The sequence below is a fragment of the Bison bison genome, unplaced genomic scaffold (assembly GCF_000754665.1).
Source record: "Bison bison bison isolate TAMUID 2011002044 unplaced genomic scaffold, Bison_UMD1.0 scf7180017864040, whole genome shotgun sequence".
NCBI lineage: Eukaryota > Metazoa > Chordata > Mammalia > Artiodactyla > Bovidae > Bison > Bison bison.
Window position 1 is genome coordinate 4,995,060 of NW_011494612.1, and position 20,232 is coordinate 5,015,291.

At 40.7% G+C, this 20,232-nt stretch overlaps 1 protein-coding gene across 7 annotated transcripts in view; it reads right to left on the reverse strand.

Annotated features, from left to right (window-relative positions):
• Positions 1-20,232, reverse strand: part of TNIK (TRAF2 and NCK interacting kinase) — a 407,321-nt gene that overhangs the window by 30,527 nt on the left and 356,562 nt on the right. For 4 of the 7 annotated variants that reach the window (XM_010835246.1, XM_010835244.1, XM_010835243.1 and 1 more), the window contains 5 exons: positions 19,192-19,355; positions 17,001-17,098; positions 15,993-16,016; positions 9,841-10,025; positions 1,449-1,578 (listed from right to left, as the gene is read on the reverse strand). In XM_010835246.1, the coding sequence (XP_010833548.1) occupies positions 1,449-1,578; positions 9,841-10,025; positions 15,993-16,016; positions 17,001-17,098; positions 19,192-19,355 (601 nt within the window). The remainder of the gene's footprint in view (positions 1-1,448; positions 1,579-9,840; positions 10,026-15,992; positions 16,017-17,000; positions 17,099-19,191; positions 19,356-20,232) is intronic. The other 3 variants (XM_010835247.1, XM_010835245.1, XM_010835242.1) reach the window with 1 other exon arrangement.

The window sequence follows — 20,232 nt, forward strand, 5'->3', positions numbered from 1 at the left end:
CTTTATTTTTTTGGGCTCCCAAATCACTGCAGATGGTGACTGCAGCCATGAAATTAAAAGACGCTTACTCCTTGGAAGGAAAGTTATGACCAACCTAGATAGCATAATGAAAAGCAGAGATATTACTTTGCCAACAAAGGTCTGTCTAGTCAAGGCTATAGTTTTTCCTGTGGTCATGTATGGATGTGAGAGTTGGACTGTGAAGAAAACTGAGCACCGAAGAAGTGATGCTTTTGAACTGTGGTGTTGGAGAAGACTCTTGAGAGTCCCTTGGACTGCAAGGAGATCCAACCAGTCCATTCTGAAGGAGATCAGTCCTGGGTGTTCATTGGGAGGACTGATGCTGAAGCCAAAACTCCAATACTTTGGCCACCTCATGTGAAGAGTTGACTCCTTGGAAAAGACCCTGATGCTGGGAGGGATTGGGGGAAGGAGGAGAAGGGGACACCAGAGGATGAGATGGCTGGATGGCATCACCAACTTGATGGACATGAGTTTGAGTGAACTCCCAGAGTTGGTGATGGACAGGGAGGCCTGGCGTGCTGTGATCCATAGGGTCGCAAAGAGTCGGACACGACTGAGCGACTGAACTGAGGCAATTAGCTCATTGAATCCTCCCAATCATCTTGTGAGTCATTTACTATTATTTACGAAATTTTATAGATGACAAAACGGCTGCAGGGAGAGGTCAAGTAACTTTGCACAGCGTCCCCAGCCACTAATTTCCTTCTAAGAAAAGACCTGCTGATAAACTCACACAGTGATGATGGAGTGAAAAATGAGAAAAGATGGATCCTAACATGTCCAGGCCTTTCTGGTCAGCACAGATACAATGGGGAAGCACTGCACGCTGGAGGGGCAGGTGAAAGGAAATGTGTGACCCCTGCCCCTCCAAAATAACGCTCCTAGAGTTTAAAAAAGCAAAATTACTCAAAATGATAAGGTGCTTTTTTTTTTTTTTAACGTACATCTGGTTATTTCTTTGTTCTTTCACCAGGACAGCTTAACAGTCTTTTAACTTCATTTAACTGGATAAGATGATATCACCATTTTTGGAACCAGAGAGCATTTTCTGCATAAAATGCACAAAGATAAAACCTGGAGTGGGATGAAGGAGGCACAGCAAGGCCACTGATGCTATCTGAATAACCATTTGTTTTTGTTTTCCTGTGCTAGGAAACATCTGGGTTTCCAAATGCTATATTCGAATTTGCATAGCTTCCACTGAAGAATCTGGACTAATGTGATTAAGTCACACTGCAAAAGCTCGGAAGGATGTGGGAAAGAAGGTGGACAATTAAAATCACTCAACCATTTAGAAACATGGGCCCTTCTCCCTCCCCCACCCTTCATTCCGTAAAATACATGCTGTAAGCATCCTCTGTGAAAGCTCTAATATAAAAACAAATTAAGAAATACACTTCTATACAGTTTTTATACCAACTTACTTCTCTTATCATCAAGGTTCCTTCTCTTGAAATACTGCTGCCGAAAGTATCTGCATGAGAGGTCTCCAGCGCGTGTGTGCCGACCATTCCCACATTGTACTGTTCAGCGCTCCCGGGGGCTCCTGTGGGTCTGAAATAGGAGGGAACAGTATTCATGACAGTGTATGTTTGAGAGTCCCTTGGACAGCAAGGAGATCAAACCAGTCAATCTTAAAGGAAATCAACCCTGAATATTCATTGGAAGGACTGATGCTGAAGCTCTAATGCTTTGGCTACCTGATGTGAAGAGCCAACTCATTGGAAAAGACCTTGATGCTGGGAAAGACTGAAGGCAGGAGGAGAAGGGGATGACAGAGGATGAGGTAGCTGGATGGCATCACTGACTCAATGGACATGAGTTTGAGCAAATTCCAGGAGATGGTGAAGGACAGGAAAGCCTGGTGTGCTGCAGTTCCTGGGGTCGCAAAGAGTCGGACATGATTTAGCAACTGAACAAACAAATGCTTGGGGAACATCTGTTTCCTGTCCACAGTGATATATTTTATTGTAGTAAAGTAGATATAACATAAAATTTAAGTGTACAGCTCAGTGGCCTCAAGTACATTCCACTTTAATCTTTAATACTGCAAGGATGCTTGAACTGGGGTCCCACTTCCAGTGTCCCTTGTCTTCTTCCTAATGGTCCTCCTCTCTGCCTGTTAGCCAGCGTAAGCAACTGGGCTCTGTAAGATCTCCCAGTCCTCCCTACTCCTCTCTGACCAGCGGATGCCCTAAATTTTGTACATGCTGTCTCCTCTGCCTGGAAAGCTCTCTTCTACCCCGCTTGGCTGGTTCCCTATCATCCATCTGATTTCGTCTTAACCGATATTTTCCCGGAGAAGACGTCTCTCACCAGCCATCCACATCTTATCCCACTAGCTCCTCTTCTTGCTCTGCATCCTTTTACTTTAATAGTCCTTATCATGATTTGCAATTCTAGATCTTTCTGACTCTTCCAATTTTCTTTTTTCTCATTAGAAAAGATGCTTGTGAGGGCAGAATTCTTGACTTTTTGCTCATCCCTAAATACCCAGTATCCAGCACAGAACTTAGCACAGCATAGGAATATAAAAATAATCATTTGATAAATAGGATTTACACTGTTTTATAGAGAATAAATATCTATGAAGAGCATTCTGGTGTACCAGGCATCCATTAACGAGGCTGTTTAACTCAAGAGCATCCAGTACTTTTAAAAATCTCTGTAATCACCTTACACTGTGGTATATTTATTTCAGTTCTTTTCTTGCTCTTCTATTTAAGACACAGTGGAAGAAGGGAATCAGATCTTGACATATGCTCTGAGAGCAGACACTGGTGCTTGCTGTGGCCCCTGGCACAGACCAAAGCACTGTGGGAAACCGAGGACCAGACAGGTGATGTGGGCACCTGCAGGACTTCAGTTTTCAATGCTGGACCTATTGTGACCCTACTGTGCAGCTAACTCTCTTTTATACTGAGGCTGAATTCTGAATTAAATACATCTAGGTATGGGTTAGAATTAATGTGTTTGGGAAGAAATTTCAAAGAAGTATTTTTAATATTTCACTCCCAGGAAGGAGCTATTAATAGTGTTACAGAGATACGGAAAAAGAAATTGATGTAATGAATTCCTGGTGTATTGCTAGATTGGTATATCAGAATAATTCGCATAACTATGATTTATTTACTCATTTATTTGAAAATCTGTTTTATCTTGTATTTTTTCTTAGCACCTTTAAATTCTTTTTTGGGACAAGATGATATAAGACAAGTACGTCAGTAAATTAAGCATTTATCAAGAGCCAAAACTTCCTAGGAAGGGAGGCACTTTCCTTTGTCACTCAGGCTGGCCTGGTGGCCACCACCAGCTTGACACCATACAATCAAGTTCTCTATCACCATTAGAGAGTCCCACCTGAGTTCAAATATTAAGGATATTTTGCCTCCACTTATCTTCTTTATTCTGATGATGTTCTGATTCTGAAAAGTGAAAGTGAACTCACTCAGCTGTGTCCGACTCTTTTCGACCCCATGGACTGTAGTCTACCAGGCTCCTCTGTCCATGGGATTTTCCAGGCAAGAATACTAGAGGGGGTTGCGATTTCCTTCTCCAGGAGGTGTTCCCAACCCAGGGATTGAACCCCGGTCTCCTGCATTGTAGGCAGACACTTTATCATCTGAGCCACCAGGGAAGTCCAAACATTTTAATCAGAAATATCTCAATATGGATGAATTTTCATGAAAAAAGTACTTCCTAGGGCTCTTTCCAGTAAGACAATTCCTTACTTAATTTTTTACACATCTCAGTTAAACTCTTCCCCAATTTTTGCATTTTCATCATAATTTTAGTAAAATTGCCTTCACTGGTCCCAACTGTTTTCTATGCAGATATTATGGCAAAGATATGATACACCAATCAGCTTCTTTGTCTGTATAATCTTTCCAAAGCTTCTGTGGTCACTACTTCTAACAGGTCCAATTTTTCCTGGAACAATTTAAAGATGAAAATTTTATTAAGATTTATCTGTCAATTTTCAATCAATAGCAAATTTCACAGTGTAGAGTGTTAACCACTGTCGGTTTTACATTTCATGGAGTATTTTTCTGTGACTATTTCTTCCTGGGTCAATTTTATGAGCCAGAACTGCTTCATTTAATGATAAACTTTAATGTTGATCAGTTTGGGCTGTTTTGAATTTTATTCTACATTAGTTCTACTAGTAATATTCCTTATAGACTAACTAAAGGATGCCAATATTTCTTCCTTAGTCAGTCTTCTAAAATGGTGATCAATTCCTCTTAGAACGGCTGCTCTATTATGCAGGATTTATCTGCTGTATTGCGAATTTCTGTATATATCTGCTCATTCAGTGTGTCTTGTATTAATGGTCCACACCATTAATTTTTCTGTTAACATGTAGTCTGATATAAGATCATGGCTTTTGATGATGAAAATTCACATAAATTTCTGTATGCTCCAAAGCACCTCTCTCTACATTTATTTTTAAAAGGCAAAGTGCAGCCTGTAGTTCATGTTTCAGGGACTGAAAACATTTTTAAATCGTAGAAGACTTCTCGCTGTGTCTGTCACTGTTGGTCACTTCCTTCTGTCCTTCTTACCCCCACCCCCGGCTGTCCTTTAAATTCTGTCCCTGTACGTTTCTATTATTGCTCCAAGCTCCCAACTCTGCCACGTCAATCTTTATCAACCCCTTAGAAATTCATTCATTCATTTAATGAATGATCTCTTTGACATTTATTTATTTATTTATTTATTTATTTTGATTTTTTTTTTGACATTCATTTAATGTCTGATCTCTTCATAAGTTCCTCTTAAGATGCTACTGATCCCCAGTACTCTGCTTCACTCTATATAAACTGCTACAATGTTAATGATAGGAAAAATGGAAAACTGTGCAGGAGAGGGGTGGGAGGCTAGAGGAATAACATGGACACCTACTATTTTCTTAATTTTTCTATAAATCAAAAATTGTTCTAAAAGTACTTTACTATTAATAAAATAATTTTAAAAAGCAATGGTTTAAAAACACTGAGGCTCAAACAACTATAACAGCTTAGAGTTAAAAAAAGATCCTCTGTTCTAACAATTATTTTTCTGATACAGAGTCTGGGTAGGAACAAGCAGTTGTCTGAATTTCTATAAAGACTGTAAAAAATAAAACACATCAACTAATTAGAAGGAAAACTATACAAAATTTACTGTAATTAGGCCACATGTCTAGAACAATAATTTCCTCTAATTGGATTTGTCAAAGTGTTCCTGCAGGTATTGATTTAATTCAATTTCAATATACATTAATCGAACACCTGCTACATGAAAGGCCCTCAGTTTGGCACTGGGTAGTAGATATAAAAGCTGAAGAAGACACAATCCTGAAACTAAAGAGATTAGCATCTGGAAGAGCATAAAAACATGATGCAGATATTCCAAAGCAAGGCGGGATGTGAGAATGTGGCCATTCCACTGGGGAAGGGCAAGGTGTTTGGAAACGAGGAGGTCGGTTTGGCTGCAGCATATGCTGTGTCGTGGCCCCAGGAGTGGAAAGAACTCTTTGTTGTAAGGCGTTAGGCAGACAGCACAACCACAGTCACGCTTCTCCAACAGTCCAGAGCCTCAGCACTGGACAGGAAGGCAGAGAGGGTGGCAGGTGGGCGGCCGGCGGGGCACAACAATAGCCCGGCGGGTGAACGGGGCCAGATCCACGGCTTTCTAGTGAGGATGGGAGAGGGGACATGAGACATGTGGCTTTCATTGTCCAGACTGCATTTTATGAGACTGTACAAAACTCAAGGGCTATGACAGACACAGATGGTCCTAATGATGAAGACTGCACTCCACATGTACATCTAAAGCATGAAATGGTACCTGAGTGAAAGTGAAAGTGAAAATCGCTCAGTCGGGTCCAACTCTTTGTGACCCTATGGACTATACAGTTCATGGAATTCTCCAGGCCAGAATACTGGAGTGGGTAGCATTTCCCTTCTTCAGGGGATCTTCCCAACCCAGGGATCGAACCCAGGTCTCCTGCATTGCAGGTGGCTTCTCTACCAGCTGAGCCATAAGGGAAGCCCACAAGGGAAGATGCTGATATACATGGCTGTCTCTTCGCTTGCTTGGGCTGATGCCGATCAGCTAACATGGTATCATTCCTTCCTTCTTAGCTTATAATGCTTTTATTATTTTCCTGATTATAAAAATAGTGAGTGCTCACCATAAAACTGGCTTCCCTGGTGCCTCAGTGGTAAAGAATTTGCCTGCTAATGAAGGAGACTTGGGTTAGATCCCTGGATCGGGAAGATCTCCTGGAAAAGGAATGGCAACCTACTTGCCTGGGAAATCCCATGGACAGAGGAGCCTGGTGAGCTACAGTCCATGGGGTTGCAAAAGAGTTGGACATGACTAAGTGACTAAATAGCAACAACATCATAAAATTGGGCATATATATGAGAATCCCTTACGGTAGTATGATCCAGTGTGTGTGTGTATACTAAGTTGCTTCAGTCATGTCCAACTCTTTTGTGATCCCCATGGACTGTAGCCCACCAGGTTCCTCTGTCCACAGGGTTATTGTGGCAAGAATACTGGAGTAGGTTGCCTTGCCCTCCTCCAGGGGATCTTCCTGATCCAGGGATCGAACCCATGTCTCTTATGTCTCCTGCACTGGCAGGCAGGTTCTTCACCACAGTACCACCTGGGAAGCCCAGCTTAGTCTGGAGGTACCTGCTATTACAATTTCCCCTTACTCATTATTTTCCTAGGCTTGAGGCACTGGGAAATAGTGCAGTTGGTTAGTTACGGAACTCAGTCTTTGTTATGTGCAGTCTTATAGGTTACATCACATACTACTAATATGAAGTCAATATTGTACATAGAAGTCACTGTTTTGCACATCAGTATCTACAGCTGCTTGTTGGAATGGTGGGGCTCCGTTTCTGAAAAGCTCTTTAGTGTACACTTCATGGTAGTGAACTGTGTTGCAATAGATTTTAATTTTTTGCTCCCAAAACACACAGTATGAAATGTGAAGGTTTATCTTAAGAGTAGAAAATAAAAGTGATAAGAATGTGAGAAGCAGTCTACCTCAGAAATGTCTTACTCCTGAAGAAACAATGGATTTTTTAATAGTAAGAAGTTTTTTAAACATACAACTTATTCATTCTACAGGAGAACACAGTGTATATATTTTATATTCACAAAAATGTCTATATTTAGCAAATAAAATACACATACACACATCTGTATCCTGTTTTTTCTCTAAGTGTGTTTCACATGTAGTTAACTATTTTAAGTGTTCTTTAATGGACAATCGTGTCAATTCGCCTAAAATTTACCAATTCTTCAAAAGCCCCATTAAGTTTTACCTCCACTACAAGCATTCAATGATAGCCTATTTATTACTTCTGAGGAATACAATAATAAGTTCTCTAAATGCCTTTACCAGTATCTAGTCTCTTTTTCCAAATCACCTTGGTGAAACGATTTCTCTCAAACATGGCACCAACAACATCACTCCCCAGCTCAGTACACCTTCCATGGTTCCCTGCTGGCTACACGACCAAGTGCACACTTCTTGGTCTGGCTTCACTAGTCCAGACCTTTCCCCTTTACACCAGCTGTATTTCCACCAAACTTAACCTTCTGTGCCTTTACTTCAACTCTCCCGCTCGGCCCCTGCACCTTACGTGCCCCCCCCCGCCCCGCCCCATCCCTGCCCAAGCATCCTGCCTGGGATCCTAATATCACTGCGTTTTCCTTTCCTCCTTGATGATAGTTATTTGTGTACACGTCTTTCCTCTGGATTAGGCTATAAATGCTTTAAAGCCAGGATACACAAGTTCAGTTCAGGGCAGCAATGTGTATCCTGCGCTCCATGAAGTGGCAGGTATACATAGAAGACATCATGCAACACGGATGTCAGCACGGGCTCTGCCTCATGGACTAGGCTCTGATAGGTAATCTCTAAAGTGACAAGAGTATGCAGATAGCAGAGGAGGCATAGCGCAGCAGGGTACATCTAGGCAATTTTAGAAAGGTGGGTGTTTCCACCCACAAAGAGATGGGTTTGCCTCTAGAGATATGAGGATAAACACCATTAACAGCCTTACAAAGTATGACAGGAGGCTTAAAAACCCAGTGAGATTTAACATCTGTACCAAGGTGGTCCTTGGTTATTCTTCCAACTATTTATACTACTCTGAAGTTTTCCATGTATAATTATGTTTCTCACCTACTCTTCGTGACCACGTGGACTGTAGGAGCCCACCAGGCTCCTTTGTCCATGGGATTCTCCAGGCAAGAATACTTGAGTGGGTAGCCATTCTCTTCTCCAGGGGATCTTCCCAACCCAGGGACTGAACCTGGGTCTCCTGCATTGCAGGTGGATTCTTAACTGTCTGAGCTACCAGGAAAGCCCCAACTAGAACGTAAACTTTTGGAAAGCAGAATTCATGTACACACTTCTTGAATGTCTCAAAGCCCTCTCAATACTTTGAATATCTCAAAGTATGGGGTCTAACATAGTGGACATTTTATCAACCTTAAATCCACCCTCAGAGTTGTGTGCGCAGTGCTGAAAGGCAATTCAAACATCTGGTAGAAGAATGAATCAACGCTGAGTCAAGACAAAAACTGAAAGGACCAGCATATTTTGCAGGAACGTTCTGGATTAGTGATTTTGCCTCTAGAACAATTTTATTTGCTGTTAAAAAAGCAATTTAAAGTAATCTGTTTCCAAATGTCATATTTTAGAATACTTATGTCTGTCAATAATGGGGTAATCAGCAGTAAAATAACAAGCATGGATTTTTCAGCTACGATAATTGGATTTGTCTTTCAGAACTGCTTGTACATCAGGATTGTTAATCAATGGATGACATTTCCAGCAGACCAGTTGGCCCTGTCTCTCCAGTCTCTGCTGAACAGGACAGTCATCTGTGGCCTGAAATGGCATCTTCTCTACAGGGAATAAATGTGGTGTGATGACCAATGTAGAAGCTGAGCCAAAGAAATGGAAAGGAAGAGGAATGAAGGTGGAAAAGTTAGCACCGCTCTTTATCAAAGTTATAGCAAACCCGAGCTAGGCGTCTTGTGTTTATTTGAGGGAGGAAACAAGAGACGTATGTGAGTGTGCTTGTATAAATGATTGTTTGAACTGGGCAAGTAAAGGGGAAGGGGAAGGGTTCTTTTGTAAAAGGATCCATTCCAGTGAGAAAAATGGAGTCCCTCTTCACTAAAAAGAGAGAAGAAGGAAAGACTGCAAATACTAAGGGAAAGCTAGGTAGCTATAGATATCTAAAAAAGAAGAGTGTATGTGGTGAAGTCAGACAGCAAAAAGGATCACATAAAAGAGACAATGGAGAAGATGAAGTAGAAAATCCTAACAGGAATGTATTTAAGTCAAATTCTCGGAGGTTTCACTGTAGGCTTTTGCTGGGATGCTAACCCATGCTGTCTCCTGCATTCCACCCACCTTCGTGGTGGTGGTGATGGTGAAATATATGACTCACGTTATCAATGTTAACCTTGAAATGTTATTGCCTATAATTCCGCTCTTCAGTTTTAGGGTCTGACTATCAATATCATTTGCCCTGAGATGACAAGCACCAACAGAGCATCAGACAAGGGACAGTCAGCCTCATAACAGCCTAATAAAGTATATGCAATCCTTGAAACACTACATATTCTAAGTTACTATATCTAGGGAGAAGGGGTGAATGTACAACGATGCTCTAAAAAGTATGTGAATCCCCAAAGTCAACTGATCCTGCCAGAGACCCATATTTCACATTTGTCTTCTTGTTTTGGAAACCTAACTCCTCCTGGCCTACAATGAAAAAGCAGGTCTCTTACATCAGTCTGGGTATGTCGCTGACAGCCACCGTCCCATCCTGGGTCTCACTCTCTCCATCTTCCTCCTCTTCATCACTGCTTTCTGACTCCTCACTGGAGGAGGAGTAATCTGTTACCTTCTTCAGTGGGCGGTTTGTTTCTTCAATCCGAAGTTCTCTTAATTCTTTGGCCAACGCCGTCAGATCCTACAAAAGAAAAGTTTGTCCAGCAGATATGACATAAATATGAGCAAAACACTATCTCTTAGCAAGCTTAAGCAACAAGAAAAAAAAAAAGAAAAAAAGCTCTCTATAGAACCATTACAAACATAGTTACTGCATGAAACCAAGAAAACGATGTTTGTAGCGTGGAGAGACTAGAAAAGAAAGATGAAATAAATTTAAACTTTGTTTACAACCAATTGCTTGACTAGACTGAGACTGCTGGGTTCTGAATCTGCACATGTATATATGTGTCTGTGTGCTGTGTGTGCACACATATATACAGACTCTGGGTTCATTTTGGGAAGGTGAAGTTGGTCACCCACCCTCAGAGTTAATGGGAAAATACACAAGATTAGAAACAATTTCCCAGTATTTCAGGATCGCTGCCTGAGCCACAGTCATGGCCTCTTCCTCATTATGATTGCTACTGTACCAAAATCTAGCATCAGTTACAGAACAGAGCAATTCCCAAGGTTCCAGCTACTAAATGACTCATTTGGTGTGTCATCATTCCCTGGAGAGCCGAGGCACCATGTCAAAAAATGGCCCACCCCAAAGCCCAGTGCCACTGAAAGTAATAGCCACAGAGCTGAGTTCATCAAGAGGAACAACAAGATAAAACAACAAACAAACAAAAACTAACAGAAAAATAATTCTTTTCTAGAATGATAGGTGTTTCAGTTTCTTTTGTTTTAAATTGCAGTCAACTGGCAGAAATCCTGGCAAAGAATACAGAAATGAATGTGCAAATGCCAAAAGGAAGAGGTAAAATTTCAGGTTTCCATGAGTATGATGAAACCTTTAGCCTTATGGATGTGATGAGGTGGTATTTAGTCACCAGGCACATGGCAGGCAGTGTGCTGAAGATCTGACTACCTCTTAATTTACATGCTTTCAGAGCATTGCAGAGGGAAGCAGTTCTGCAAAAGCGTGGCCGCTCTATTTACACGGGTTAAACTGCCCCTGGCACACAGCATGCACATCGAGAGAAAGCAATTTGACATCAGTCTTACCATTTCTCCCTATATTAGTGACCCATGTGGGAATCAGAGCATTCAGTGAGAGACAGGGCATTAGGGAGAAAGAAACTCATTTGAAAATACTAAATCCCACAGTTTTCTTAAGGCCATATTCTCTCTTTATTTTAATCCAAAAATGTATCTGTCCAATTTGTCTGATGTAAGGTCAGAGTAATACAGATGATGTAAATAACATCTGATCATCTATCCTAGTACGTTAGAAGAAAAACTGTGATAAATATGTGTAAGTAAATTATACATTTAATTTTATTTTGAGAAGACAACAGATCATCCTGTTTCTTTACTGTTGCCTATATGTCAGGCATTGATATATTGGTTAAGACTAAGGGCAGAAGATGGTTCATGTTTTTCATGGTCAAAATTTAGGAAGCTAAGTGAAGAATTTATTTCTAATTTCATAAAAATCAAAGGGACAGCAATGACAACTTCAACATTTGCTCTGTAGTCATTTGAATGGAAGCCCTTGGAAAAGGGAAGCTTCTGAAAATTCAAATTGTGCATTTTCCACACCAACATGCTCCCTGGGCTTTTACACACATGCATAGAGCCACGGCCTCACTCTCAGTGGAAAGATTTATCCCATCCATGAAAATGGAAACAAAATTGTATTAAAAAGACTCAAAAGATGTTTGAATATAGTGTACACCATTAATGAGGAGAAAAATTATGGCATAGAATTTTATGTAAATTTATTATTGGTTTCTTTGGCAATGAGCCAAAATTCAAAACGCTAATATTCAGATTTCAGCTTTTTACCTCTTATTTCCTCTTAACAATTGCCAATGTTTACCAAATTGAGGAGAAATGAAGGGTATTATACCCTTGAGCACACTGAGAAAATACAGTTTAGATATTTGTTAAGGCAATTAATGAAAAAGGACATTGTAATCCTCTAAACTAATAAAATAATAAAAAATTGGATACATTTATTTTGTTCTCTGTTAGGACCCTGTTATGTCTCATCAAAGACTATATCTAGTATTTAAAATGTACTTATTAAAACTTTTTATTGTAACTTAAAGAGAGAATATGGTTTAAAAGAGTTTATTTCTAATGTCAATAATTCTGAATAAAATATAATAATACTAACTTTTATTTATTTAAATTAATAATTCATTTTCCCCATGGGTTGGTTTTCCTTATTGCTGACGTTTCCAAACAAGACAATTAAGATTTTAAAAAATCAAAACTATTTAGAAACATTTAGCTGGTCCAAAGCTCACTGATTTAAAGAAACTCTCAACTGTTAAAATGACCTAAATTTCTCCAAACACTGTATTTAGGAACACTTTAAAGCTCTGACATGCTTTATAATTTCACTTTTAATTAGAGGTTTTTTTTTTTGGTTTCTGTGTTATTAAAATGTTATTTTTCCTGAAGCATTGCAAATAATTGCAATTTCCTTTTAAGTTTAATTGGTAATAGCATGGTGGGTGAGACATATATAAAAATCCCACGGTAACAATAATGGGTAACTCGAAACTAACACTCCAGCCAAAAAAAAATTTAATCTTCCATTGCCCATAGTCTATACGTTTAGTTGAAGATTTGTTCTTTATTCATCTATCCTGGAGAAACTTACAATAGTAAAGTTATAGGAAACAAACATGATCTAAAATTGACACCATTGGGTTCAGATCCATTTTCGTACATTTTATTTTCTGACAATACCCATTTTCTCCATGTAATGAGTTTTTGTGGTAATTTATTGCTTGACTGTCACAAGCCTGGAGCTAAAAAGTATTAAAAAAAGAGAAAAAGGGTGCTATTTACTATGAAAATATTTGAGAATATATAACTGAAAAAGAAATATGGCAAAAGGGTAAGTTTTCTGACTACAGAGTACAGATAGTTAAGGGGTTGTTACCGAAACATTTCTTTTATGCAACACTTTTTAGAATCAGTTTGGTATAATTTTTCTTTCAAAAAAGTTTACTTAATCTGACAATTATGCATACCCTGCTTTAAAAGGTGCTCTTTTAGGTATCTTTTTTAAAACAATATAGTTTATGAAAATCAGTTCAATTTTTTAAACAATTAAAATACTAGTTAAAAGTTTTAAAGTTGGTCTTTCCTTTAAAATGTACTTATTTTTATTTTTGGCTGTGCTGACTCCTCGTTAGAGCATGCAGGCTCTTTGTTGCCCTGAGGCATGTGGGATCTTAGTTTCCAGGGATAAAACCCACATCCCTTGCACTGGAAGGCAGATGGTCAACGACTGGACCACCAGGGAAGTCTTGGTCTTTTCTTTACATTTTAAAATAATTATTTCATTTTTAGGAAGTGTGAAGATATGACTTGGGGAGGTCACTTGTCATCAGTATCTTCAACTGGGGAAAAAAAGGTTTGGACACCTGTTATTGTTCCAGTTCTGTCCAATCTATATATGTGCTCTGCCAATTGTCAGATTTCTACATACTAACGAAAAAAATGCTGGTAAAGCCAGTGTTTGCTTTTGTATCTAATCTTCATGACATCTGTTTAATTGTGCTAAAGTGAAAAGAGTATTTATTTTGGAAGGTGTATTCAATAATCAGACTACTCTGCACAATCTCATACTGCATTAGGAAGGAATGCCAAGTGAATGGACTTTCTCCCAGACTGACTTTTATAAGAACTCAAACCATTAAATTAGCAATAAGAAGCAATTATGTCCTTGGCATTTTCAGAGTGCTCATTTCAATCTTGGGTTATCTACATGGCACATCAGTCACTGGAGACTGGAGAAGCCATATCAAAACCTAGGAATGAAGACAGGAGAGAGAGTTAAGTTTTTTCCATTGCGGCGCCATTGACATTTGGGGTGGTAATTCTCTATCGCAGGTTATTTTCCTGTGCGTTGTAGGACGCTTAGCAGCATCTTTCTGCTCCACACACAACATGCCAATAGCACTGCTTCCCATGTCCTTGTGACTTGAGACAATCAAAACTGACTCTCGTGCATACTCAGTTGTGTCCGACTCTTTGCAACCCCAGGTACTGTAGCCCGCCAGGCTCCTCTGTCTATGGGATTTTTCAGACAAGAATACTGGAGTGGGTTGCCATTTCCTCCTCCAGGGAATGTTCCTGATTCAGGGATTTAACCCATGTCTCCTGCACTGGCAGGCAGATTCTTTACTGCTGAGACACCAGGGAAGGTCCCCCAAACTGACTCTAGACTTTGCAAAGGTCTCCTAAGAGGAGGGCAGCTGGGGGATAGTCATTCCTCGCTGAGGACCACCAGGTGATGTAGAACCAAGGAATCCCATATTTCAGTGCTTGGGATCAGCGATACTCAAGGATAGAGTTATAAGAATCACCTTGAGGGCTTTTCCCAATCATCTATCGCTCTAAGATTTTGGTGCACGGCTTACATCCTCTCAATTACTTATCCCTCTGTTTCCTACCTCTCATCTCTGCCTATGTGCTAGAGTATCTCTGCATCAATGTGCTAGAGTATCCTGAAATAAATAAAGCAATTTTTAAAAGCCCCAAATAGCCTGGGTTAACCAGACGAAATCCATGAGAGTCCTTTCCCTCACGACAGCCACCTCCAAGCCAATTTCTGGACTCCTAAGAGGAAACCTTGAGTTGTGCGCACACACAACTATTTTATTGGTAGCCTGAGCACCAACTGTGTGGGAGAAGGTTGATAAAAGCTGTGATGATCCCTGTCCTTCTCACTCTCATGAAGACGAGGGGCAAGGCTGCAGCACAGAGCAATTCAAAACAATTCCCTTTTATCTTTCTATAAATGCACCCACACGCTGTGGACACGTGGAGTCTTATTCTTTTGTGAACAGTAATTCTTCACTATGAAAACTTTCTAAGTCACTCTGAATGGTAAGGTGGTCATAATTCTGAAAAAGTGAGGCTTTTTGGTAAAGACCAGACACATAGAAACATGCTTTTCCCACCAAAATAGTCCCATGCCTCAGGCCTTGCCTTTATATAGCATTTCACATTTCAGAAAATGCTCTTGAACACACACGATCTTGCGGGAACCTAAACAATCTTGTGAGTGAGGCAAGGCAGGTGCTTTTATCCCCACTGTACAGATGAGGAAACTGTAACCCAGAGAGTTTGAGATTGGCCCCAACAGTTATTTACTGCGGGAGCCAGAATTTGAACGCAGCTCGTTGACCCCAAAGCCAGTGCTTTTTCCATGTCATTTCACAAAAATGGTGCTCAGCAGAGTTCAGCCTGAAAGCCATAATGCTAGTCTTCAGATTTCATGCAATTGGACTCTTTGCAGAAGGCCTGTCTCTTTCAAAACAACTCCACTATGCTGTATTCATGCACGTCTGAAAAAGAGCAGTGAGGCAGTCATCCTTCTTAGCAAGCTACCTAAGATCGGCAAAACCATATATTTTTCTAACGGAAAAATGTCTCCATCGATAAGGAAATAAAGTTACTTAACTGGTCAGGATTCATTAACTAAAGTTGATGTTGCTGCTGATGCTGTAGTTAATGTCCCACAAAATTAATCTAACAATACCCAGTGACTCCTTGTTCACAAATCACACTCTATAAATTTGGACGGCCCTAGAAAAAGATGTCTCTTTTTTCTGTTAGTAAAATCACCATCCCCTAGCCAGGCTGGCGAGTATAGGTGAAGAGCTCAGGATTTGCTACCGGAAGATATTAGAATGAGAAACTGCCAATATCAAAGCACTAACGCATATCTTCAGCCAGACTGGAACACTTGAAAAGTGACATTTTGGCTTAGGAGGAAGGTCTCTGGAGGTTTAAATGGTGTCAGAGGCATGCAGGCTGGCTTTTGTGGGAGGGATTCTCCTCCCAGCAGATCACTCTGAAGGAATGAAGTTTGAACTGCGATCCGATTGGCCACCTTTCTGAATATCAACCTCAGGAAGTCAGTTTATATTCACATCTTGTAAAAGCATGACCAAGAAAAGATAATACTAACCTCATCTATAGCTTTCTTATAGCTCTGAGATAAGAGGAACCCAATCCAGAAGAATCCACGGGAGGGGAAAAGACCAGAAGAAAGGCAGCAGGTTAAACACAAAATGGGAATGGTTAGTACACAACTAATAAAGGCAAAGGGAAAGGAGAAACTCTACCCAGAACAGTGTCAATTCCATTCATTGCTACCCTCACTGTACTTCCTTATTTTTAAAGATAAAAACAACAAAATATCTTCCCATTCATTTCATAGAAAAGACTCTTGAAAAATTCAGATAAAACAAATGGATAGTAAGTCATCCCAAATAAATTTCCAACTTTGAAATTATAGCCTCCAAGCTCTTTTTTATTTCTTTTAGGCTATCTGGGGTCTGATGTGTTACAGCAACGAAGCTAGATTTCAGGTTGTCAGGTCCTCTATGAGATCATGCTTATCAAGTTTTGGTCCAGACAGTACAGTCCCAGAGCAGCAGAAATGTTGCAATATTAATTCATATGGAAAATAATGTGGAGAAAAGGCCAGAATATTTAAGAGAAATCCACAGAAAGTGCCCAAATATTAACTGCTAGTTTCAACATCTCTTTGCCAAAGCTGCTGAGTAGAAATCATGGAATAATAGGAGTTATTTCTCTTCCTGTTATGCTTTCTAACATAGTGCTGCTGCTGCTAAGTTGCTTCAGTTGTGTCTGACTCTGTGTGATCCCATAGGTGGCAGCCCACCAGGCTCCTCTGTCCCTGAGATTCTCCAGGCAAGAATACTGGAGTGGGTTGCCATTTCCTTCTCCAAACATAGTGCTAATGATCAGCAAAATATCCAAAGGTAGAAAAGCAATCCTGAATCAGTTCAGTTCTTTCCTAATCAGGTATGACTTCCTTCCAGATGCTTCTAGCACCTGTTCTTAATAAACTCAACATTCAGAGTCATGAGCGCATCCCCAACTACTTTACCCCGTGGGTTCTCTGGTGAATGAAAAGAGCTCAAAACTCTTTTGAGAAAAAAGCACTCACAGCTGGGCGACTTGGTCGGGTAATTTCCCTGGATTCTTCTGGTTTCACCTTGGAGGGCTCATGGGGGAGCACAGGTGATCCTTCTGACTTACTGTTGGCTAGAGGAAAGAACAGAGGGCCAAGAAAGATAATGACCATCAGAAGGTGCTGGAGTTCTGTGGTGAGTCATCCTTGAGATGACTCATCGGACACCTCACTCACTCAGACAAATCCTCAAGCACATCTGTGAAAAAACAGTAAATGTTCAGGCAAACAAAATCAGCCATACACATTTAGGCTTGTCACCTGGAAGTCACTAGGAACAATAGGAAAAACTAAAAAAAAAGGAAAAACTAGCAAGTGCCACCATTTACTGAGCATCAGTGTCGTGCCATGGTTAGTGGTAAACACCTTTTAATGTCAATTGTCTCACTGAATCCTTGCTGTAACCCAATGGCGTGACACTGGTTTCCTATTTCACAGTTGAACACAGAGAAGTAACACAACTAGCCCAAGGTCACACTGAAATTATGGGCAGAGCTGGGATTCTGTCTGATTTTTCAAAGTCCTATTCTCAATTATCATGTTAAACCAGCGTCTGAGTTATTCTATGTTTGAGTTTTTCTTTTACCACTTACCCATCAGGATAAGTGATTTTGATGAAATGCTGTGGAAAAAAAGAAACTTGTTTTACTTGGGGGAATGATTTTTAAATGGGCCAGGGGGAGGGGAGGATGAGTTAGTTGTCTGGGTCCTTTAAGGAAGAAAGAATGAGGTGAGGCAGGGAAGGACAGTTGGGTGATAAAGGGGATGTGCCCTGGAATAGAGCGAGGGTTGGGGGAGGGCTGCTACAGAGTGAAGAGCATCTCTCTGATTTATGAGCTTACAGGTTAGAGAAGAAGCAATCTCAGGTGGGCGATACTCTTTGGTTTGGTTTCAAAGTGGTTTTTCCTGGGTAGGGACACAGCAGGGTAAGACACACTAGCTTTTAACCCAGAAAAACTAGAGGTCAAAGGGAAGAAGTTAAGAATTGAACCTAAACCAGATCAGAGAATTCAAATGATATGCTTAAGTTTGGATTTTCTTTAGCATTTGCTCTAATGAAACATATTATTTTTTATGAACAGAAAAAAAGGTAAGAGAATGGCACTTTTCTAAAGTTAGTAAGTCTATATCTGGATCAAAGCAACAGAAGCCTACACAGTTCTGGGTTGTCATGGATGTCAGAAGATTTTAAGAAGAGGCAGCTGCAGGCCAGTCCCACCCCAGTTCAGAGACACAGCACAGTATGTCTGACATTCACCTTTTCTTTCTTTTTTTTTTTTAATTTTATTTTTAAACTTTACATAATTGTATTAGTTTTGCCAAATAGACATACAGTGAGTTTACTTAAAAAAAATTAGGAGGTAAAGGATGATTGTGTCTAATGAAGAGGCTAAGAAATAATAAAGAACTGGTGCTTTTCATCAGGCAGAGTATTAAGTGTTTTCAAATTGCACTTAAAAAAAAATCCCAGCCTTCATTACTTGGAAGCAAAATTATCTTCTGAAGAAGGTTTATGCAGAAAGGGTACATTTTGATTAGCTAGAAACAATAGGTTGTCATGTATAATTAGCTGGACACATTAATGTTTTTCACAAGCTTCCTCATTACTGAAATCTAAACAATGAAGGATGACTTGAATTAAATGGTCAGAGAGGTTAATTTTTACCTCACTAACAGGAATAACCAGAAGGGTCAAGTATATTTTTTAAAGTCAAAGATTTTATATCTTCTCTCCAGTGCATATTTATTCTACATTAGCCTTTATTAACGTTTAGTTTGAGAAATACCTTGTATTCTGAACACTGTTGACATAAGGGAAGAGGATACTTGTGGGTCATGGAACTCGAACTAAGCAATCAAACAGAAATGGAAACTGAGCTGTCTGATGACTACATTTTCAAATGAGACCATCTCATCTCAGTATTCTGCCATCTCCCTGGAGAATTCTGGTATCTGCAATTAGAAAGGATTGGGTCCACACTGATGTCACACATGTGACTGGGGATGGTGGCCCACTGCCCTAAGGAGACTGAAGCCGAGTGGAGTTAAGGGGCTTCTCGGCATCACACAGTGGTGGCCACACCAGGACCAGGAGTCACAGAAGTCAGGAAGTAATCTGATGCCTTGTCCAGAGAAGCCGTCCTGGAAAGGCAGGGGAAAGCTTTACCTCGAACCCGGGTCCGCTCGCTGGATCCTGCTTGTGACCCAGGCTGAGAGCCTCCTTGGGAGCTGGGCTGGGAGCTGGGGGTGCTGGAGCTGGAAGAACTGCCACTGCTCGTCCTCTGCAAGGGGCTCTCCAAGACGGGCTCGGTTCTCCGGAGGTCGGGGTTGCTGTAGGGAAGCGATGCACGGGGCTTACGTTCTCAACAACTGGCCGCTGGTAGACACAAGTGTAGTCCAGTCCCACCCCCCGTACAAAGGGATGAAGACAGTGCCTATGTGACCTTGCATTAAAGGGGTCAATGTTAATGACAGTCATGCTGTCTTCCTTGAGCTCCTGGCCAGATTCCACGTCTGGACAGGATGAATTCTTGACCCAACTCTTGGGTAATCTCACATCAAACATATTAGCTCTGAAATGGTGAATCTTCAAAGGAGGCTGGCTCTGAAACTTCTTTTCCTATGCTCATTGTAAAACAGTAGAGAATATTAAAAGATAAAAACAAGGGAGCAATGCATGCCATCTCTGAATCAAGAGATATTCAACTGTCTTTTACTGGATGAGATATTATCTTCTAGTCTTAGGGAAAAAAAATTATTTATTTTTGCCTGCACTGGGTCTTTGTTGCTGCGTGCGGGCTTTCTCTAGCTGCAGAGCACGGGCTCCAGGGAGAGTGGGCTTCAGTGAGTTGTAGCTCAAAGGTTTAGTTGCCCCGTGGCAAGTGGGATCTTCCCAGACCAGGGCTCAAACTTGTGTCCCCTGTATTGGCAGGCAGATTCTTAACCATTGGACAACCAGGGAAGCCCGCTTCTAGTCTTTTTTCTTTTGAATGTATGGAAGCACACTGTGTATTCAACTTTGCATATTGCTTTTTTCCCCTTTGACTGCCTTTGAGCAGCTTCTAACACTTCTAAAAACAATAATGGCTGCATGCTGCTGCTACTGCTAAGTCACTTCAGTCGTCTCTGACTCTGTGTGACCCCATAGATGGCAGCCCACCAGGCTCCCCCATCCCTGGGATTCTCCGGGCAAGAACACTGGAGCGGG